The sequence below is a fragment of the Oncorhynchus clarkii genome, chromosome 18 (assembly GCF_045791955.1).
Source record: "Oncorhynchus clarkii lewisi isolate Uvic-CL-2024 chromosome 18, UVic_Ocla_1.0, whole genome shotgun sequence".
NCBI classification, from domain to species: Eukaryota; Metazoa; Chordata; class Actinopteri; order Salmoniformes; family Salmonidae; genus Oncorhynchus; species Oncorhynchus clarkii.
Window position 1 is genome coordinate 52,236,765 of NC_092164.1, and position 22,541 is coordinate 52,259,305.

The 22,541-nt window shown below is 47.3% G+C and overlaps 1 protein-coding gene across 1 annotated transcript in view; it reads left to right on the forward strand.

Moving 5' to 3' along the window:
* Positions 1–22,541, forward strand: part of LOC139372370 (uncharacterized) — a 36,063-nt gene that overhangs the window by 847 nt on the left and 12,675 nt on the right. Inside the window, exons 2-3 of the mRNA XM_071112082.1 lie at positions 619–1,378; positions 2,425–2,613. Coding sequence (XP_070968183.1) covers positions 619–1,378; positions 2,425–2,613 — 949 coding nt within the window. The remainder of the gene's footprint in view (positions 1–618; positions 1,379–2,424; positions 2,614–22,541) is intronic.

Consider the following 22,541-nt stretch of genomic DNA (forward strand, 5'->3'; position numbering starts at 1 on the left):
TGATCCTGTGCTCTCCTGCCAGGAGAGGTTGCTGGGACTGAGCTCTGACCAATCGCAGCCAAGCCAACCTGGTTACCGTAGTCAGAGCTCTGTTTCTATGGCTACAGATCTGTTACTATGGTAACAAACTGTATGTGTAGTGGCATGTCCATACATTTCTCCTCTCGGCTCCTCTCCTTTCCGCTCCTCTCCTTTCTGCTCCTCCTCTTTTTGCTCCTCTCCTCTCCGCTCCTCTCCTCTCCTTTACACTCTTCTCCTCTCCTGTGGTGTCCGTCAGTAGATTGCTGTGTGTATTTCGACATGGTCAGTGTTTAACCTATAGCTGTAATCCTAATCTAATTTCATCTGTGGTCAGTAGAGCATGTTAGAACATCACTGCTCCTAATCCACACTGACACACAGCTTCTGCTTCACAGTATAGAAGGAGGGAGGGAGGGAGAGAGAGAGAGCAGTTTTCGATTAATTTGAATTGAGCACATCAGCTTCCAATCACGCTACTCTGGATTTTGAATGATCATGGCTGCGAATTGAATAAAATCCATTGCAATGGTGTTGTCTGTCTCCTGTGTATGTGTGGGTGTGTCCTGATCTATTTGTTGTTTCTGATTGACCTGACAGGAGACCTCTCATTGACCACCGTCAGCAGGACGGAAGTCCAGCACAGCCAATCATCTTTCTCCGCTGTAGAAAGGGCGGTGCTTATCGGTGATGACTCAGCAGAGCTGATTGGTTTAGGGTTAGGACTAGCGGCTGGACTTCCTCTCAGCGCCATCAAACGCAAACCCTCTCACAGAAGACACTCCCACTTGGACTTCACTGAACAGGACGATCAGACAATCAGAGAAGAGCTAACTGGCGGGGAATCTCAGGAACGCTCAGATGATATCATCAAGGTGGAGTTCCATAACCCCGACCGCCCCTTGACCCCTGACCTCTCGTCTGATTCTGATTGGCTGACGGCTGTAGTTCAGCCCCTGCAGCAGCGGGCGGGAGACCCCACAGCCTGGACTCTGTCAGATTTCTACGACTACTTGTCCCCCGATGACGAACTCTCCACCATAGACACAACCCTTGACCCTGATCCGACCCTGACCCCTCTGGCAGACATGGAGGATGAAAACCCATCGCTCACTGGCTCCCCTGTCCCCAATGTTACCCCTGACAATGATGACCCCCAGCCACCCTCTCAGTCTCAGCCCCCCTCTCAGTCTCAATCCCCCCCTCCTCCTTTCCCTCCTCAGGGGTCAGATGGGTGTGGTCTGGGCTTTGTGAGGTCAGAGGTCGGGGGTGAGTGTGTGTCTCAGTGTGACGCACAGCCTGACTTCTGCTACAACAGAGGAGTTTGTACCATTGCTACTGGAATAGGAGCATTCTGCAGGTAATTTTGCACAATCATCAGTGGAAAGAAATACATGTACAATAATGTGGGTGGGGGCTTAGTGGTTTGTACACTACAGAACAATATACAGCTGGTGTCTTTCTAACAAAACCAGAATAGAGGACAGATAGACACCCCACTGACAAACATGTAGAAACATGCAGGGCCACAAGCCTACTCAGCAGGGGGGTCCATATGTCCTTACCCAACCTGAACCTCCCCTTCCACATGTCAAACACACACACACCCTCTCTGATCCAGTTGATCTTATTATAGGACTAGTCTGGGCTGATTCTCTCTTAATTACTGGACAGACTTCTGATCTAACCTAGGACAGGCACATGTAGGCCCTATAAAATCTGAGATGCAGAGAACAAGGACTGAATCACGGAATCCAGACATTAAAACAGAATTCAACAATGTTCAAAAATGTATTGAACTTAGTAGGAAATCAACTAAATGTATTGAAAATGTATTAATTTGCCGAAGTGTATAGTAAGACATGAACAGAATGCATCAGTGATTCATACTGAAGAAGCAGCGAGAATCCTGTACCACTTTGTGTAGCTGTTCGAGATGATGCTAATGAAGAAGCTAGTGGTAGATGCAAAGGCTTTCCCAAAAACAATCTTAATGAAATGTTAACTACAGAGTAGCCTATGATTACCTGACAGAATCATTTCCTGATTATTTGGGTATTTCTTTTGCAAACTCTACCGTCTCATGTGCACTCCAAAAACACTGCTAAAAACAGCCTTATGCTAGGTGAGCACTGCAATTAAAGGGTAACTACATGCAAAAAAAAATGTCCCAAACCTCAATAGTGGTCTCCTGATGTGCTTTAAGCATGGCTGAGGACTTAGAACATCCAACGTTTCTGTTTTTCTACAGTACTAGTAGCAGTACATCAACTCATTGACATTGCCTTGTAACAACAATCGTCAGATAGCGCGGCAGTTTGTTTTAGAGACACAAATACTTCCTGAATTCTACTGCCTGTCTGTCTATTCTATAGTTAAAATATCCCCCCACCCCTATCTCTCTAGATGTAATGTTCAGGACTATATGTGGAACAAGGGATCTCGTTGTGATTGGGTGGTGACAGACTTCCAGGTGCTGTGTGTGGTAGTGGGTGTGGCCTCTACGACCCTCATCCTACTCATCATCATCATCGTCTTCTTCGCCAAACGACTCCACCGCCTGAGGATTGAGAACAGGCGACTCCGCAAACGCAGGTCAGTGTATGTCTAAGAGAGAAAGAGACAGAAATAATCTAATCACATTTTATTTGTCACATGCGCTGAATACAACAGGTGTAGACCTCACCGTGAAATGCTTTATTACAAGCCCTTAACCAACAATGCAGTTCAATATATAGAGTTAAGAAAATACTAAATAAACTAAAGTGAAAAAAAATATATGCGAGAGAGCTACAGAGAGAGAGGGGAAAAGAGATACAGAGAAAGAGAGGGGAAGAGAGATACAGAGAAAGAGAGGGGAAGAGAGATACAGAGAAAGAGAGGGGAAGAGAGATACAGAGAAAGAGAGGGGAAGAGAGATGCAGAGAAAGAGAGGGGAAGAGAGAGAGAGATGAAGAGAGATGCAGAGAAAGAGAGGGGAAGAGAGATACAGAGAAAGAGAGGGGAAGAGAGATACAGAGAAAGAGAGATACAGAGAAAGAGAGGGGAAGAGAGATACAGAGAAAGAGAGGGGAAGAGAGATGGAGAGAAAGAGAGAGGAAGAGAGATGGAGAGAAAGAGAGTGGAAGAGAGATGGAGAGAAAGAGAGGGGAAGAGAGATACAGAGAAAGAGAGGGGAAGAGAGATACAGAGAAAGAGAGGGGAAGAGAGATGGAGAGAAAGAGAGTGGAAGAGAGATGGAGAGAAAGAGAGGGGAAGAGAGATACAGAGAAAGAGAGGGGAAGAGAGATACAGAGAAAGAGAGGGGAAGAGAGATACCGAGAAAGAGAGGGGAAGAGAGATACAGAGAAAGAGAGGGGAAGAGAGATGCAGAGAAGAGAGGGGAAGAGAGATGGAGAGAAAGAGAGGGGTAGAGAGACACATAGAAAAAGAGATGAAGAGAGATGCAGAGAAAGAGAGGGGAAGAGAGATACAAAGAAAGAGAGGTGAAGAGAGATACAGAGAAAGAGAGGGGATTAGAGATACAGAGAAAGAGAGGGGAAGAGAGATACAGAGAAAGAGAGGGGAAGAGAGATACAGAGAAAGAGAGGGGAAGAGAGATACAGAGAAAGAGAGGGGAAGAGAGATACAGAGAAAGAGAGGGGATTAGAGATACAGAGAAAGAGAGGGGAAGAGAGATACAGAGAAAGAGAGATGAAGAGAGATGCAGAGAAAGAGAGGGGAAGAGAGATACAGAGAAAGAGAGGGGAAGAGAGATACAGAGAAAGCGAGGGGATTAGAGATACTGAGAAAGAGAGGGGAAGAGAGATACAGAGAAAGAGAGGGGAAGAGAGATACAGAGAAAGAGAGGGGAAGAGAGATACAGAGAAAGAGAGATACAGAGAAAGAAAAGGGAAGAGAGATACAGAGAAAGAGAGATACAGAGAAAGAGAGACACAGAGAAAGAGAGGGGAAGAGAGATACAGAGAACGAGAGGGGAAGAGAGATACAGAGAAAGAGAGGGGAAGAGAGATACAGAGAAAGAGAGGGGAAGAGAGATACAGAGAAAGAGAGGGGAAGAGAGACACATAGAAAGAGAGGGGATTAGAGATACAGAGAAAGAGAGGGGAAGAGAGATACAGAGAAAGAGAGGGGAAGAGAGATACAGAGAAAGAGAGGGGAAGAGAGATACAGAGAAAGAGAGGGGATTAGAGATACAGAGAAAGAGAGGGGAAGATAGATACAGAGAAAGAGAGGGGAAGAGAGATACAGAGAAAGAGAGGGGAAGAGAGATACAGAGAAAAAGAGATACAGAGAAAGAGAGACAGAGAAAGAGAGATACAGAGAAAGAGAGATACAGAGAAAGAGAGACACAGAGAAAGAGAGATACAGAGAACGACAGGGGACGAGAGATACAGAGAGAGAGATACAGAGAAAGAGAGGGGAAGAGTGATACAGAGAAAGAGAGATGAAGAGAGATGCAGAGAAAGAGAGGGGAAGAGAGATACAGAGAAAGAGAGGGGAAGAGAGATACAGAGAAAGAGACATGAAGAGAGATGCAGAGAAAGAGAGGGGAAGAGAGATACAGAGAAAGAGAGGGGAAGAGAGATACAGAGAAAGAGAGGGGAAGAGAGATAGAGGGGAAGAGAGATACAGAGAAAGAGAGATACAGAAAAGAGAGGGGAAGAGAGATACAGAGAAAGAGAGGGGAAGAGAGATACAGAGAAAGAGAGGGGAAGAGAGATGGAGAGAAAGAGAGTGGAAGAGAGATGGCGAGAAAGAGAGGGTAAGAGAGATACAGAGAAAGAGAGGGTAAGAGAGATACAGAGAAAGAGAGGGGAAGAGAGATGGAGAGAAAGAGAGTGGAAGAGATGGAGAGAAAGAGAGGGGAAGAGAGATACAGAGAACGAGAGGGGAAGAGAGATACAGAGAAAGAGAGGGGAAGAGAGATGGAGAGAAAGAGAGGGGAAGAGAGATACAGAGAAAGAGAGGGGAAGAGAGATACAGAGAAGAGAGGGGAAGAGAGATTGAGAGAAAGAGAGGGGTAGAGAGATGGAGAGAAAGAGAGGGGAAGAGAGATGCAGAGAAAGAGAGATGCAGAGAAAGAGAGATGCAGAGAAAGAGATACAGAGAAAGAGAGGGGAAGAGAGATACAGAGAAAGAGAGGGGAAGAGAGATACAGAGAAAGAGATTGATACAGAGAACGACAGGGGACGAGAGATACAGAGAAAGAGAGGAGAAGAGAGATACAGAAAAAGAGAGGGGAAGAGAGATACAGAGAAAGAGAGATACAGAGAAAGAGAGGGGCAGAGAGATACAGAGAAAGAAAGATACAGAGAAAGAGAGGGGAAGAGAGATACAGAGAAAGAGAGGGGAAGAGAGATACAGAGAAAGAGAGGGGAAGAGAGAGAGAGGGGAAGAGAGACACAGAGAAAGAGAGATACAGAGAAAGAGAGGGGAAGAGAGATACAGAGAAAGAGAGACACAGAGAAAGAGAGATACAGAGCAAGAGAGATACAGAGAAAGAGAGGGGAAGAGAGATACAGAGAAGAGAGGGGAAGAGAGATGGAGAGAAAGAGAGGGGAAGAGAGATACAGAGAAAGAGAGGGGAAGAGAGATGCAGAGAAAGAGAGGGGAAGAGAGATACAGAGAAAGAGAGATACAAAGAACGAGAGGGGAAGAGACATACAGAGAAATAGAGATACAGAGAAAGAGAGGGGAAGAGAGACACAGAGAAAGAGAGGGGAACAGAGAAAGAGAGGGGAAGAGAGATACAGATAAAGCGAGGGGAAGAGAGATACAGAGAAAGAGAGATACAGAGAAAGAGAGATACAAGAAAGAGAGATACAGAGAAAGAGAGACACAGAGAAAGAGAGGGGAAGAGAGATACAGAGAAAGAGAGGGGAAGAGAGATACAGAGAAAGAGAGGGGAATAGAGATACAGAGAAAGAGGGGGGAAGAGAGACACAGAGAAAGAGAGATGAAGAGAGATGCAGAGAAAGAGAGGGGAAGAGAGATACAGAGAAAGAGAGGGGAAGAGAGATACAGAGAAAGAGAGGGGATTAGAGATAGAGGGGAAGAGAGATACAGAGAAAGAGAGGGGAAGAGAGATACAGAGAAAGAGAGGGGAAGAGAGATACAGAGAAAGAGAGGGGATTAGAGATACAGAGAAAGAGAGGGGAAGAGAGATACAGAGAAAGAGAGGAAGAGAGATACAGAGAAAGAGAGGGGAAGAGAGATACAGAGAAAGAGAGATAAAGAGAAAGAGAGGGGAAGAGAGACAGAGAAAGAGAGATACAGAGAAAGAGAGACACAGAGAAAGAGAGGGGAAGAGAGATACAGAGAACGAGAGGGGAAGAGAGATACAGAGAAAGAGAGGGGAAGAGAGATACAGAGAAAGAGAGGGGAAGAGAGATACAGAGAAAGAGAGGGGAAGAGAGACACATAGAAAGAGAGGGGATTAGAGATACAGAGAAAGAGAGGGGAAGAGAGATACAGAGAAAGAGAGGGGATTAGAGATAGAGGGGAAGAGAGATGCAGAAAAATAGAGGGGAAGAGAGATACAGAGAAAGAGAGGGGAAGAGAGATACAGAGAAAGAGAGATGAAGAGAGATGCAGAGGAAGAGAGGGGAATAGAGTTACAGAGAAAGTGAGATACAGAGAACGAGAGGGGAAGAGAGATGGAGAGAAAGAGAGGGGAAGAGAGATGGAGAGAAAGAGAGGGGAAGAGAGATACAGAGAAAGAGAGGGGAAGAGAGATACAGAGAAAGAGAGATAAAGAGAAAGAGAGGGGAAGAGAGACAGAGAAAGAGAGATACAGAGAAAGAGAGACACAGAGAAAGAGAGGGGAAGAGAGATACAGAGAACGAGAGGGGAAGAGAGATACAGAGAAAGAGAGGGGAAGAGAGATACAGAGAAAGAGAGGGGAAGAGAGATACAGAGAAAGAGAGGGGAAGAGAGACACATAGAAAGAGAGGGGATTAGAGATACAGAGAAAGAGAGGGGAAGAGAGATACAGAGAAAGAGAGGGGATTAGAGATACAGAGAAAGAGAGGGGAAGATAGATACAGAGAAAGAGAGGAAGAGAGATACAGAGAAAGAGAGGGGAAGAGAGATACAGAAAAATAGAGGGGAAGAGAGATACAGAGAAAGAGAGGGGAAGAGAGATACAGAGAAAGAGAGATGAAGAGAGATGCAGAGAAAGAGAGGGGAATAGAGTTACAGAGAAAGTTAGATACAGAGAACGAGAGGGGAAGAGAGATGGAGAGAAAGAGAGGGGAAGAGAGATACAGAGAAAGAGAGGGGAAGAGAGATACAGAGAAAGAGAGATACAGAGAAAGAGAGGGGAAGAGAGATACAGAGAAAGAGAGATACAGAGAACGACAGGGGACGAGAGATACAGAGAAAGAGAGGGGAAGAGAGATACAGAGAAAGAGAGATGAAGAGAGATGCAGAGAAATAGAGGGGAAGAGAGATACAGAGAAAGAGAGATACAAAGAACGAGAGGGGAAGAGACATACAGAGAAATAGAGATACAGAGAAAGAGAGGGGAAGAGAGACACAGAGAAAGAGAGGGGAACAGAGAAAGAGAGGGGAAGAGAGATACAGATAAAGCGAGGGGAAGAGAGATACAGAGAAAGAGAGATACAGAGAAAGAGAGGGGAAGAGAGATACAGAGAAAGAGAGATACAGAGAAAGAGAGACACAGAGAAAGAGAGGGGAAGAGAGATACAGAGAAAGAGAGGGGAAGAGAGATACAGAGAAAGAGAGGGGAATAGAGATACAGAGAAAGAGGGGGGAAGAGAGACACAGAGAAAGAGAGATGAAGAGAGATGCAGAGAAAGAGAGGGGAAGAGAGATACAGAGAAAGAGAGGGGAAGAGAGATACAGAGAAAGAGAGGGGATTAGAGATAGAGGGGAAGAGAGATACAGAGAAAGAGAGGGGAAGAGAGATACAGAGAAAGAGAGGGGAAGAGAGATACAGAGAAAGAGAGGGGATTAGAGATACAGAGAAAGAGAGGGGAAGAGAGATACAGAGAAAGAGAGGAAGAGAGATACAGAGAAAGAGAGGGGAAGAGAGATGCAGAAAAATAGAGGGGAAGAGAGATACAGAGAAAGAGAGGGGAAGAGAGATACAGAGAAAGAGAGATGAAGAGAGATGCAGAGGAAGAGAGGGGAATAGAGTTACAGAGAAAGTGAGATACAGAGAACGAGAGGGGAAGAGAGATGGAGAGAAAGAGAGGGGAAGAGAGATGGAGAGAAAGAGAGGGGAAGAGAGATACAGAGAAAGAGAGGGGAAGAGAGATACAGAGAAAGAGAGATAAAGAGAAAGAGAGGGGAAGAGAGACAGAGAAAGAGAGATACAGAGAAAGAGAGACACAGAGAAAGAGAGGGGAAGAGAGATACAGAGAACGAGAGGGGAAGAGAGATACAGAGAAAGAGAGGGGAAGAGAGATACAGAGAAAGAGAGGGGAAGAGAGATACAGAGAAAGAGAGGGGAAGAGAGACACATAGAAAGAGAGGGGATTAGAGATACAGAGAAAGAGAGGGGAAGAGAGATACAGAGAAAGAGAGGGGATTAGAGATACAGAGAAAGAGAGGGGAAGATAGATACAGAGAAAGAGAGGAAGAGAGATACAGAGAAAGAGAGGGGAAGAGAGATACAGAAAAATAGAGGGGAAGAGAGATACAGAGAAAGAGAGGGGAAGAGAGATACAGAGAAAGAGAGATGAAGAGAGATGCAGAGAAAGAGAGGGGAATAGAGTTACAGAGAAAGTTAGATACAGAGAACGAGAGGGGAAGAGAGATGGAGAGAAAGAGAGGGGAAGAGAGATACAGAGAAAGAGAGGGGAAGAGAGATACAGAGAAAGAGAGATACAGAGAAAGAGAGGGGAAGAGAGATACAGAGAAAGAGAGATACAGAGAACGACAGGGGACGAGAGATACAGAGAAAGAGAGGGGAAGAGAGATACAGAGAAAGAGAGATGAAGAGAGATGCAGAGAAATAGAGGGGAAGAGAGATGGAGAGAAAGAGAGGGGAAGAGAGATGGAGAGAAAGAGAGGGGAAGAGAGATACAGAGAAAGAGAGGGGAAGAGAGATACAGAGAAAGAGAGATAAAGAGAAAGAGAGGGGAAGAGAGACAGAGAAAGAGAGATACAGAGAAAGAGAGACACAGAGAAAGAGAGGGGAAGAGAGATACAGAGAACGAGAGGGGAAGAGAGATGGAGAGAAAGAGAGGGGAAGAGAGATGGAGAGAAAGAGAGGGGAAGAGAGATACAGAGAAAGAGAGGGGAAGAGAGATACAGAGAAAGAGAGATAAAGAGAAAGAGAGGGGAAGAGAGACAGAGAAAGAGAGATACAGAGAAAGAGAGACACAGAGAAAGAGAGGGGAAGAGAGATACAGAGAACGAGAGGGGAAGAGAGATACAGAGAAAGAGAGGGGAAGAGAGATACAGAGAAAGAGAGGGGAAGAGAGATACAGAGAAAGAGAGGGGAAGAGAGACACATAGAAAGAGAGGGGATTAGAGATACAGAGAAAGAGAGGGGAATAGAGATACAGAGAAAGAGAGGGGATTAGAGATACAGAGAAAGAGAGGGGAAGATAGATACAGAGAAAGAGAGGAAGAGAGATACAGAGAAAGAGAGGGGAAGAGAGATACAGAAAAATAGAGGGGAAGAGAGATACAGAGAAAGAGAGGGGAAGAGAGATACAGAGAAAGAGAGATGAAGAGAGATGCAGAGAAAGAGAGGGGAATAGAGTTACAGAGAAAGTTAGATACAGAGAACGAGAGGGGAAGAGAGATGGAGAGAAAGAGAGGGGAAGAGAGATACAGAGAAAGAGAGGGGAAGAGAGATACAGAGAAAGAGAGATACAGAGAAAGAGAGGGGAAGAGAGATACAGAGAAAGAGAGATACAGAGAACGACAGGGGACGAGAGATACAGAGAAAGAGAGGGGAAGAGAGATACAGAGAAAGAGAGATGAAGAGAGATGCAGAGAAATAGAGGGGAAGAGAGATACAGAGAATGAGAGGGGAAGAGAGATACAGAGAAAGAGAGATGGAGAGATACAGAGAAAGAGAGGGGAAGAGAGATACAGAGAAAGAGAGGGGAAGAGAGATACAGAGAAAGAGAGATGCAGAGAAAGAGAGGGGAAGAGAGATACAGAGAAAGAGAGGGGAAGAGAGATACAGAGAAAGAGAGATGGAGAGATACAGAGAAAGAGAGGGGAAGAGAGATACAGAGAAAGAGAGGGGAAGAGAGATACAGAGAAAGAGAGGGGAAGAGAGATACAGAGAAAGAGAGGGGAAGAGAGATACAGAGAAAGAGAGGGGAAGAGAGATACAGAGAAAGAGGGGGGAAGAGAGATACAGAGAAAGAGAGGGGAAGAGAGGTACAGAGAAAGAGAGGGGAAGAGAGATACAGAGAAAGAGAGATCGAAAGAACGAGAGGGGAAGAGAGATACAGAGAAAGAGAGATACAGAGAAAGAGAGGGGAAGAGAGATACAGAGAAAGAGAGATACAGAGAAAGAGAGGGGAAGAGAGACACAGAGAAAGAGAGGGGTAGAGAGATACAGAGAAAGATAGAAAGAGAGGGGAAGAGAGATACAGAGAAAGAGAGGGGAAGAGAGATACAGAGAAAGAGAGGGGAAGAGAGATACAGAGAAAAAGAGATACAGAGAAAGAGAGACAGAGAAAGAGAGATACAGAGAAAGAGAGATACAGAGATAGAGAGACACAGAGAAAGAGAGATACAGAGAACGACAGGGGACGAGAGATACAGAGAGAGAGATACAGAGAAAGAGAGGGGAAGAGAGATACAGAGAAAGAGAGATGAAGAGAGATGCAGAGAAAGAGAGGGGAAGAGAGATACAGAGAAAGAGAGGGGAAGAGAGATACAGAGAAAGAGAGATGAAGAGAGGTGCAGAGAAAGAGAGGGGAAGAGAGATACAGAGAAAGAGAGGGGAAGAGAGATACAGAGAAAGAGAGGGGAAGAGAGATAGAGGGGAAGAGAGATACAGAGAAAGAGAGATACAGAAAAGAGAGGGGAAGAGAGATACAGAGAAAGAGAGGGGAAGAGAGATACAGAGAAAGAGAGGGGAAGAGAGGTGGAGAGAAAGAGAGTGGAAGAGAGATGGAGAGAAAGAGAGGGTAAGAGAGATACAGAGAAAGAGAGGGTAAGAGAGATACAGAGAAAGAGAGGGGAAGAGAGATGGAGAGAAAGAGAGTGGAAGAGATGGAGAGAAAGAGAGGGGAAGAGAGATACAGAGAAAGAGAGGGGAAGAGAGATACAGAGAAAGAGAGGGGAAGAGAAATGGAGAGAAAGAGAGGGAAAGAGAGATAAAGAGAAAGAGAGGGGAAGAGAGACAGAGAAAGAGAGATACAGAGAAAGAGAGACACAGAGAAAGAGAGGGGAAGAGAGATACAGAGAACGAGAGGGGAAGAGAGATACAGAGAAAGAGAGGGGAAGAGAGATACAGAGAAAGAGAGGGGAAGAGAGATACAGAGAAAGAGAGGGGAAGAGAGACACATAGAAAGAGAGGGGATTAGAGATACAGAGAAAGAGAGGGGAATAGAGATACAGAGAAAGAGAGGGGATTAGAGATACAGAGAAAGAGAGGGGAAGATAGATACAGAGAAAGAGAGGAAGAGAGATACAGAGAAAGAGAGGGGAAGAGAGATACAGAAAAATAGAGGGGAAGAGAGATACAGAGAAAGAGAGGGGAAGAGAGATACAGAGAAAGAGAGATGAAGAGAGATGCAGAGAAAGAGAGGGGAATAGAGTTACAGAGAAAGTTAGATACAGAGAACGAGAGGGGAAGAGAGATGGAGAGAAAGAGAGGGGAAGAGAGATACAGAGAAAGAGAGGGGAAGAGAGATACAGAGAAAGAGAGATACAGAGAAAGAGAGGGGAAGAGAGATACAGAGAAAGAGAGATACAGAGAACGACAGGGGACGAGAGATACAGAGAAAGAGAGGGGAAGAGAGATACAGAGAAAGAGAGATGAAGAGAGATGCAGAGAAATAGAGGGGAAGAGAGATACAGAGAATGAGAGGGGAAGAGAGATACAGAGAAAGAGAGATGGAGAGATACAGAGAAAGAGAGGGGAAGAGAGATACAGAGAAAGAGAGGGGAAGAGAGATACAGAGAAAGAGAGATGCAGAGAAAGAGAGGGGAAGAGAGATACAGAGAAAGAGAGGGGAAGAGAGATACAGAGAAAGAGAGATGGAGAGATACAGAGAAAGAGAGGGGAAGAGAGATACAGAGAAAGAGAGGGGAAGAGAGATACAGAGAAAGAGAGGGGAAGAGAGATACAGAGAAAGAGAGGGGAAGAGAGATACAGAGAAAGAGAGGGGAAGAGAGATACAGAGAAAGAGGGGGGAAGAGAGATACAGAGAAAGAGAGGGGAAGAGAGGTACAGAGAAAGAGAGGGGAAGAGAGATACAGAGAAAGAGAGATCGAAAGAACGAGAGGGGAAGAGAGATACAGAGAAAGAGAGATACAGAGAAAGAGAGGGGAAGAGAGATACAGAGAAAGAGAGATACAGAGAAAGAGAGGGGAAGAGAGACACAGAGAAAGAGAGGGGTAGAGAGATACAGAGAAAGATAGAAAGAGAGGGGAAGAGAGATACAGAGAAAGAGAGGGGAAGAGAGATACAGAGAAAGAGAGGGGAAGAGAGATACAGAGAAAAAGAGATACAGAGAAAGAGAGACAGAGAAAGAGAGATACAGAGAAAGAGAGATACAGAGATAGAGAGACACAGAGAAAGAGAGATACAGAGAACGACAGGGGACGAGAGATACAGAGAGAGAGATACAGAGAAAGAGAGGGGAAGAGAGATACAGAGAAAGAGAGATGAAGAGAGATGCAGAGAAAGAGAGGGGAAGAGAGATACAGAGAAAGAGAGGGGAAGAGAGATACAGAGAAAGAGAGATGAAGAGAGGTGCAGAGAAAGAGAGGGGAAGAGAGATACAGAGAAAGAGAGGGGAAGAGAGATACAGAGAAAGAGAGGGGAAGAGAGATAGAGGGGAAGAGAGATACAGAGAAAGAGAGATACAGAAAAGAGAGGGGAAGAGAGATACAGAGAAAGAGAGGGGAAGAGAGATACAGAGAAAGAGAGGGGAAGAGAGGTGGAGAGAAAGAGAGTGGAAGAGAGATGGAGAGAAAGAGAGGGTAAGAGAGATACAGAGAAAGAGAGGGTAAGAGAGATACAGAGAAAGAGAGGGGAAGAGAGATGGAGAGAAAGAGAGTGGAAGAGATGGAGAGAAAGAGAGGGGAAGAGAGATACAGAGAAAGAGAGGGGAAGAGAGATACAGAGAAAGAGAGGGGAAGAGAAATGGAGAGAAAGAGAGGGGAAGAGAGATACAGAGAAAGAGAGGGGAAGAGAGATACAGAGAAGAGAGGGGAAGAGAGATTGAGAGAAAGAGAGGGGTAGAGAGATGGAGAGAAAGAGAGGGGAAGAGAGAAACAGAGAAAGAGAGGGGAAGAGAAATACAGAGAAAGAGAGGGGAAGAGAGATGCAGAGAAAGAGAGATGCAGAGAAAGAGAGATGCAGAGAAAGAGATACAGAGAAAGAGAGGGGAAGAGAGATACAGAGAAAGAGAGGGGAAGAGAGATACAGAGAAAGAGATTGATACAGAGAACGACAGGGGACGAGAGATACAGAGAAAGAGAGATACAGAGAAAGAGAGGAGAAGAGAGATACAGAAAAAGAGAGGGGAAGAGAGATACAGAGAAAGAGAGATACAGAGAAAGAGAGGGGCAGAGAGATACAGAGAAAGAAAGATACAGAGAAAGAGAGGGGAAGAGAGATACAGAGAAAGAGAGGGGAAGAGAGATACAGAGAAAGAGAGGGGAAGAGAGAGAGAGGGGGAGAGAGACACAGAGAAAGAGAGATACAGAGAAAGAGAGGGGAAGAGAGATACAGAGAAAGAGAGATACAGAGAAAGAGAGGGGAAGAGAGATACAGAGAAGAGAGGGGAAGAGAGATGGAGAGAAAGAGAGGGGAAGAGAGATACAGAGAAAGAGAGGGGAAGAGAGATGCAGAGAAAGAGAGGGGAAGAGAGATACAGAGAAAGAGAGATACAAAGAACGAGAGGGGAAGAGACATACAGAGAAATAGAGATACAGAGAAAGAGAGGGGAAGAGAGACACAGAGAAAGAGAGGGGAACAGAGATACAGAGAAAGAGAAACACAGAGAAAGAGAGGGGAAGAGAGATACAGATAAAGCGAGGGGAAGAGAGATACAGAGAAAGAGAGATACAGAGAAAGAGAGGGGAAGAGAGATACAGAGAAAGAGAGATACAGAGAAAGAGAGACACAGAGAAAGAGAGGGGAAGAGAGATACAGAGAAAGAGAGGGGAAGAGAGATACAGAGAAAGAGAGGGGAAGAGAGATACAGAGAAAGAGGGGGGAAGAGGGACACAGAGAAAGAGAGATGAAGAGAGATGCAGAGAAAGAGAGGGGAAGAGAGATACCGAGAAAGAGAGGGGATTAGAGATAGAGGGGAAGAGAGATTCAGAGAAAGAGAGGGGAAGAGAGATACAGAGAAAGAGAGGGGAAGAGAGATACAGAGAAAGAGAGGGGATTAGAGATACAGAGAAAGAGAGGGGAAGAGGGATACAGAGAAAGAGAGGAAGAGAGATACAGAGAAAGAGAGGGGAAGAGAGATGCAGAAAAATAGAGGGGAAGAGAGATACAGAGAAAGAGAGGGGAAGAGAGATACAGAGAAAGAGAGATGAAGAGAGATGCAGAGAAATAGAGGGGAAGAGAGATGGAGAGAAAGAGAGGGGAAGAGAGATGGAGAGAAAGAGAGGGGAAGAGAGATACAGAGAAAGAGAGGGGAAGAGAGATACAGAGAAAGAGAGATAAAGAGAAAGAGAGGGGAAGAGAGACAGAGAAAGAGAGATACAGAGAAAGAGAGACACAGAGAAAGAGAGGGGAAGAGAGATACAGAGAACGAGAGGGGAAGAGAGATGGAGAGAAAGAGAGGGGAAGAGAGATGGAGAGAAAGAGAGGGGAAGAGAGATACAGAGAAAGAGAGGGGAAGAGAGATACAGAGAAAGAGAGATAAAGAGAAAGAGAGGGGAAGAGAGACAGAGAAAGAGAGATACAGAGAAAGAGAGACACAGAGAAAGAGAGGGGAAGAGAGATACAGAGAACGAGAGGGGAAGAGAGATACAGAGAAAGAGAGGGGAAGAGAGATACAGAGAAAGAGAGGGGAAGAGAGATACAGAGAAAGAGAGGGGAAGAGAGACACATAGAAAGAGGGGGATTAGAGATACAGAGAAAGAGAGGGGAATAGAGATACAGAGAAAGAGAGGGGATTAGAGATACAGAGAAAGAGAGGGGAAGATAGATACAGAGAAAGAGAGGAAGAGAGATACAGAGAAAGAGAGGGGAAGAGAGATACAGAAAAATAGAGGGGAAGAGAGATACAGAGAAAGAGAGGGGAAGAGAGATACAGAGAAAGAGAGATGAAGAGAGATGCAGAGAAAGAGAGGGGAATAGAGTTACAGAGAAAGTTAGATACAGAGAACGAGAGGGGAAGAGAGATGGAGAGAAAGAGAGGGGAAGAGAGATACAGAGAAAGAGAGGGGAGGAGAGATACAGAGAAAGAGAGATACAGAGAAAGAGAGGGGAAGAGAGATACAGAGAAAGAGAGATACAGAGAACGACAGGGGACGAGAGATACAGAGAAAGAGAGGGGAAGAGAGATACAGAGAAAGAGAGATGAAGAGAGATGCAGAGAAATAGAGGGGAAGAGAGATACAGAGAATGAGAGGGGAAGAGAGATACAGAGAAAGAGAGATGGAGAGATACAGAGAAAGAGAGGGGAAGAGAGATACAGAGAAAGAGAGGGGAAGAGAGATACAGAGAAAGAGAGATGCAGAGAAAGAGAGGGGAAGAGAGATACAGAGAAAGAGAGGGGAAGAGAGATACAGAGAAAGAGAGATGGAGAGATACAGAGAAAGAGAGGGGAAGAGAGATACAGAGAAAGAGAGGGGAAGAGAGATACAGAGAAAGAGAGGGGAAGAGAGATACAGAGAAAGAGAGGGGAAGAGAGATACAGAGAAAGAGAGGGGAAGAGAGATACAGAGAAAGAGGGGGGAAGAGAGATACAGAGAAAGAGAGGGGAAGAGAGGTACAGAGAAAGAGAGGGGAAGAGAGATACAGAGAAAGAGAGATCGAAAGAACGAGAGGGGAAGAGAGATACAGAGAAAGAGAGATACAGAGAAAGAGAGGGGAAGAGAGATACAGAGAAAGAGAGATACAGAGAAAGAGAGGGGAAGAGAGACACAGAGAAAGAGAGGGGTAGAGAGATACAGAGAAAGATAGAAAGAGAGGGGAAGAGAGATACAGAGAAAGAGAGGGGAAGAGAGATACAGAGAAAGAGAGGGGAAGAGAGATACAGAGAAAAAGAGATACAGAGAAAGAGAGACAGAGAAAGAGAGATACAGAGAAAGAGAGATACAGAGATAGAGAGACACAGAGAAAGAGAGATACAGAGAACGACAGGGGACGAGAGATACAGAGAGAGAGATACAGAGAAAGAGAGGGGAAGAGAGATACAGAGAAAGAGAGATGAAGAGAGATGCAGAGAAAGAGAGGGGAAGAGAGATACAGAGAAAGAGAGGGGAAGAGAGATACAGAGAAAGAGAGATGAAGAGAGGTGCAGAGAAAGAGAGGGGAAGAGAGATACAGAGAAAGAGAGGGGAAGAGAGATACAGAGAAAGAGAGGGGAAGAGAGATAGAGGGGAAGAGAGATACAGAGAAAGAGAGATACAGAAAAGAGAGGGGAAGAGAGATACAGAGAAAGAGAGGGGAAGAGAGATACAGAGAAAGAGAGGGGAAGAGAGGTGGAGAGAAAGAGAGTGGAAGAGAGATGGAGAGAAAGAGAGGGTAAGAGAGATACAGAGAAAGAGAGGGTAAGAGAGATACAGAGAAAGAGAGGGGAAGAGAGATGGAGAGAAAGAGAGTGGAAGAGATGGAGAGAAAGAGAGGGGAAGAGAGATACAGAGAAAGAGAGGGGAAGAGAGATACAGAGAAAGAGAGGGGAAGAGAAATGGAGAGAAAGAGAGGGGAAGAGAGATACAGAGAAAGAGAGGGGAAGAGAGATACAGAGAAGAGAGGGGAAGAGAGATTGAGAGAAAGAGAGGGGTAGAGAGATGGAGAGAAAGAGAGGGGAAGAGAGAAACAGAGAAAGAGAGGGGAAGAGAAATACAGAGAAAGAGAGGGGAAGAGAGATGCAGAGAAAGAGAGATGCAGAGAAAGAGAGATGCAGAGAAAGAGATACAGAGAAAGAGAGGGGAAGAGAGATACAGAGAAAGAGAGGGGAAGAGAGATACAGAGAAAGAGATTGATACAGAGAACGACAGGGGACGAGAGATACAGAGAAAGAGAGATACAGAGAAAGAGAGGAGAAGAGAGATACAGAAAAAGAGAGGGGAAGAGAGATACAGAGAAAGAGAGATACAGAGAAAGAGAGGGGCAGAGAGATACAGAGAAAGAAAGATACAGAGAAAGAGAGGGGAAGAGAGATACAGAGAAAGAGAGGGGAAGAGAGATACAGAGAAAGAGAGGGGAAGAGAGAGAGAGGGGGAGAGAGACACAGAGAAAGAGAGATACAGAGAAAGAGAGGGGAAGAGAGATACAGAGAAAGAGAGATACAGAGAAAGAGAGGGGAAGAGAGATACAGAGAAGAGAGGGGAAGAGAGATGGAGAGAAAGAGAGGGGAAGAGAGATACAGAGAAAGAGAGGGGAAGAGAGATGCAGAGAAAGAGAGGGGAAGAGAGATACAGAGAAAGAGAGATACAAAGAACGAGAGGGGAAGAGACATACAGAGAAATAGAGATACAGAGAAAGAGAGGGGAAGAGAGACACAGAGAAAGAGAGGGGAACAGAGATACAGAGAAAGAGAAACACAGAGAAAGAGAGGGGAAGAGAGATACAGATAAAGCGAGGGGAAGAGAGATACAGAGAAAGAGAGATACAGAGAAAGAGAGGGGAAGAGAGATACAGAGAAAGAGAGATACAGAGAAAGAGAGACACAGAGAAAGAGAGGGGAAGAGAGATACAGAGAAAGAGAGGGGAAGAGAGATACAGAGAAAGAGAGGGGAAGAGAGATACAGAGAAAGAGGGGGGAAGAGGGACACAGAGAAAGAGAGATGAAGAGAGATGCAGAGAAAGAGAGGGGAAGAGAGATACCGAGAAAGAGAGGGGATTAGAGATAGAGGGGAAGAGAGATTCAGAGAAAGAGAGGGGAAGAGAGATACAGAGAAAGAGAGGGGAAGAGAGATACAGAGAAAGAGAGGGGATTAGAGATACAGAGAAAGAGAGGGGAAGAGGGATACAGAGAAAGAGAGGAAGAGAGATACAGAGAAAGAGAGGGGAAGAGAGATGCAGAAAAATAGAGGGGAAGAGAGATACAGAGAAAGAGAGGGGAAGAGAGATACAGAGAAAGAGAGATGAAGAGAGATGCAGAGAAAGTGAGATACAGAGAACGAGAGGGGAAGAGAGATGGAGAGAAAGAGAGGGGAAGAGAGATGGAGAGAAAGAGAGGGGAAGAGAGATACAGAGAAAGAGAGATGAAGAGAGATGCAGAGAAAGAGAGGGGAATAGAGTTACAGAGAAAGTGAGATACAGAGAACGAGAGGGGAAGAGAGATGGAGAGAAAGAGAGGGGAAGAGAGATGGAGAGAAAGAGAGGGGAAGAGAGATACAGAGAAAGAGAGGGGAAGAGAGATAAAGAGAGATACAGAGAAAGAGAGGGGAAGAGAGATACAGAGAAAGAGAGGGGAAGAGAGATACAGAGAAAGAGAGGGGAAGAGAGATGCAGAGAAAGAGAGGGGAAGAGAGATACAGAGAAAGAGAGGGGAAGAGAGATGCAGAGAAAGAGAGATACAGAGAGTTATGGTGATAACTTGTGAGAAAGGCCAGACATTTATACAGCAGTAATAACTGTTCCTCAGCTGAAAGTAGACCAGCCTGACAGTGTGTGTGTCTCTTAGATAACATGTTGTTCAGTCCGAGGGTTTAACCATTACATTCAGAGAGAGAGAAAGGGGGAGAGAGAGGCCTTATTTATAAAAAAAATCATATTTGACAGTATAATAGGCTTGTACATGACACGTTTGTCACATCAATGAAAATCCCTCTGTCCCATCCCTCTGTCCCATCCCTCTGTCCCACACCTCTGTCCCACACCTCTGTTCCACACCTCTTCTCCATCCCTATGTCCCATCCCTCTGTCCCACACCTCTGTCCCACACCTCTTCTCCATCCCTATGTCCCATCCCTCTGTCCCACACCTCTTCTCCAACCCTCTGTCCCATCCCTCTGTCCCATCCCTCCGTCCCACACCTCTTATCCATCCCTCTGTCCCACACCTCTGTCCCACACCTCTGTCCCACACCTCTTCTCCATCCCTCTGTCCCATCCCTCCGTCCCACACCTCTTCTCCATCCCTCTGTCCCATCCCTCCGTCCCACACCTCTTCTCCATCCCTATGTCCCATTCCTCTGTCCCACAAATCTGTCCCACACTTCTGTCCCACACCTCTTCTCCATCCCTCTGTCCCATCCCTCCGTCCCACACCTCTTCTCCATCCCTCTGTCCCATCCCTTTGTCCCACACCTCTGTCCATCCCTCTGTCCCATCCCTCTGTCCCACACCTCTTCTCCATCCCTCTGTCCCATCCCTCTGTCCCACACCTCTTCTCCATCCCTCTGTCCCACACCTCTGTCGCACACCTCTGTCCCATCCCTCTGTCCCACACCTCTGTCCCACACCTCTTCTCCATCCCTCTGTCCCATCCCTCCGTCCCACACCTCTTCTCCATCCCTATGTCCCACACCTCTGTCCCACACTTCTGTCCCACACCTCTTCTCCATCCCTCTGTCCCATCCCTCCGTCCCACACCTTTTCTCTATCCCTCTGTCCCATCCCTCTGTCCCACACCTCTGTCCCACACCTCTGTCCCACACCTCTGTCCCACACCTCTTCTCCATCCCTCTGTCCCACACCTCTGTCCCACACCTCTGTCCCACACCTCTGTCCCACACCTCTGTCCCACACCTCTTCTCCATCCCTCTGTCCCATCCCTCTGTCCCACACCTCTGTCCCACACCTATGTCCCATCCGTCTGTCCCACACCTCTTCTCCATCCCTCTGTCCCACACCTCTTCTCCATCCCTCTGTCCCACACCTCTGTCGCACACCTCTGTCCCACACCTCTGTCCCACACCTCTTCTCCATCCCACTGTCCCATCCCTCCGTCCCACACCTCTTCTCCATCCCTATGTCCCATCCCTATGTCCCACACTTCTGTCCCACACCTCTTCTCCATCCCTCTGTCCCATGCCTCCGTCCCACAACTCTTCTCCATCCCTCTGTCCCATCCCTCTGTCCCACACCTCTTCTCCATCCCTATGTCCCATCCCTCTGTCCCACACCTCTGTCCCACACCTCTTCTCCATCCCTATGTCCCATCCCTCTGTCCCACACCTCTGTCCATCCCTATGTCCCATCCCTCTGTCCCACACCTCTGTCCCACACTTCTGTCCCACACCTCTTCTCCATCCCTCTGTCCCACACCTCTTCTCCATCCCTCTGTCCCACACCTCTTCTCCATCCCTCTGTCCCATCCCTCTGTCCCACACCTCTGTCCATCCCTCTGTCCCATCCCTCTGTCCCATCCCTCTGTCCCACACATCTTCTCCATCCCTCTGTCCCATCCCTCTGTCCCATCCCTCTGTCCCACACCTCTTCTCCATCCCTCTGTCCCATCCCTCTGTCCCACACCTCTGTCCCACACCTCTTCTCCATCCCTCTGTCCTATCCCTCCGTCCCACACCTCTTCTCCATCCCTCTGTCCCATCCCTCTGTCCAACACCTCTGTCCCACACCTCTTCTCCATCCCTCTGTCCCATCCCTCCGTCCCACACCTCTTCTCCATCCCTCTGTCCCATCCCTCCGTCCCACACCTCTTCTCCATCCCTATGTCCCATTCCTCTGTCCCACAAATCTGTCCCACACTTCTGTCCCACACCTCTTCTCCATCCCTCTGTCCCATCCCTCCGTCCCACACCTCTTCTCCATCCCTCTGTCCCATCCCTCTGTCCACACCTCTGTCCATCCCTCTGTCCCATCCCTCTGTCCCATCCCTCTGTCCCACACCTCTTCTCCATCCCTCTGTCCCATCCCTCTGTCCCATCCCTCTGTCCCACACCTCTTCTCCATCCCTCTGTCCCACACCTCTTCTCCATCGCTCTGTCCCATCCCTCCGTCCCACACCTCTTCTCCACCCCTCTGTCCCATCCCTCTCTCCCACTCCTCTGTCCCACACCTCTTCTCCATCCCTCTGTCCCATCCCTCCGTCCCACACCTCTTCTCCATCCCTCTGTCCCATCCCTCTGTCCCACACCTCTGTCCATTCCTCTGTCCAATCCCTCTGTCCCATCCCTCTGTCCCACACCTCTTCTCCAACCCTCTGTCCCATCCCTCTGTCCCATCCCTCTGTCCCACACCTCTTCTCCATCCCTCTGTCCCATCCCTCTGTCCCACACCTCTTCTCCATCGCTCTGTCCCATCCCTCCGTCCCACACCTCTTCTCCATCCCTCTGTCCCATCCCTCTGTCCCACACCTCTGTCCCACACCTATTCTCCATCCCTCTGTCCCATCCCTCCGTCCCACACCTCTTCTCCATCCCTCTGTCCCATCCCTCCGTCCCACACCTATTCTCCATCCCTATGTCCCATCCCTCTGTCCCACACCTCTGTCCCACACTTCTGTCCCACACCTCTTCTCCATCCCTCTGTCCCATCCCTCCGTCCCACACCTCTTCTCCAACCCTCTGTCCCATCCCTCTGTCCCACACCTCTGTCCCACACCTCTGTCCCACACTTCTGTCCCACACCTCTTCTCCATCCCTCTGTCCCATCCCTCCGTCCCACACCTCTTCTCCATCCCTCTGTCCCATCCCTCTGTCCCACACCTCTGTCCCACACCTCTTCTCCATCCCTATGTCCCATCCCTCTGTCCCACACCTCTGTCCCACACCTCTTCTCCATCCCTATGTCCCATCCCTCTGTCCCAAACCTCTGTCCCACACCTCTTCTCCATCCCTATGTCCCATCCCTCTGTCCCATCCCTCTGTCCCACACCTCTGTCCCACGCTTCTGTCCCACACCTCTTCTCCATCCCTCTGTCCCACACCTCTTCTCCATCCCTCTGTCCCACACCTCTTCTCCATCCCTCTGTCCCATCCCTCTGTCCCACACCTCTGTCCATCCCTCTGTCCCATCCCTCTGTCCCATCCCTCTGTCCCACACCTCTTCTCCATCCCTCTGTCCCATCCCTCTGTCCCATCCCTCTGTCCCACACCTCTTCTCCATCCCTCTGTCCCATCCCTCTGTCCCACACCTCTGTCCCACACCTCTTCTCCATCCCTCTGTCCCATCCCTCCGTCCCACACCTCTTCTCCATCCCTCTGTCCCATCCCTCTGTCCCACACCTCTGTCCCACACCTCTGTCCCACACCTCT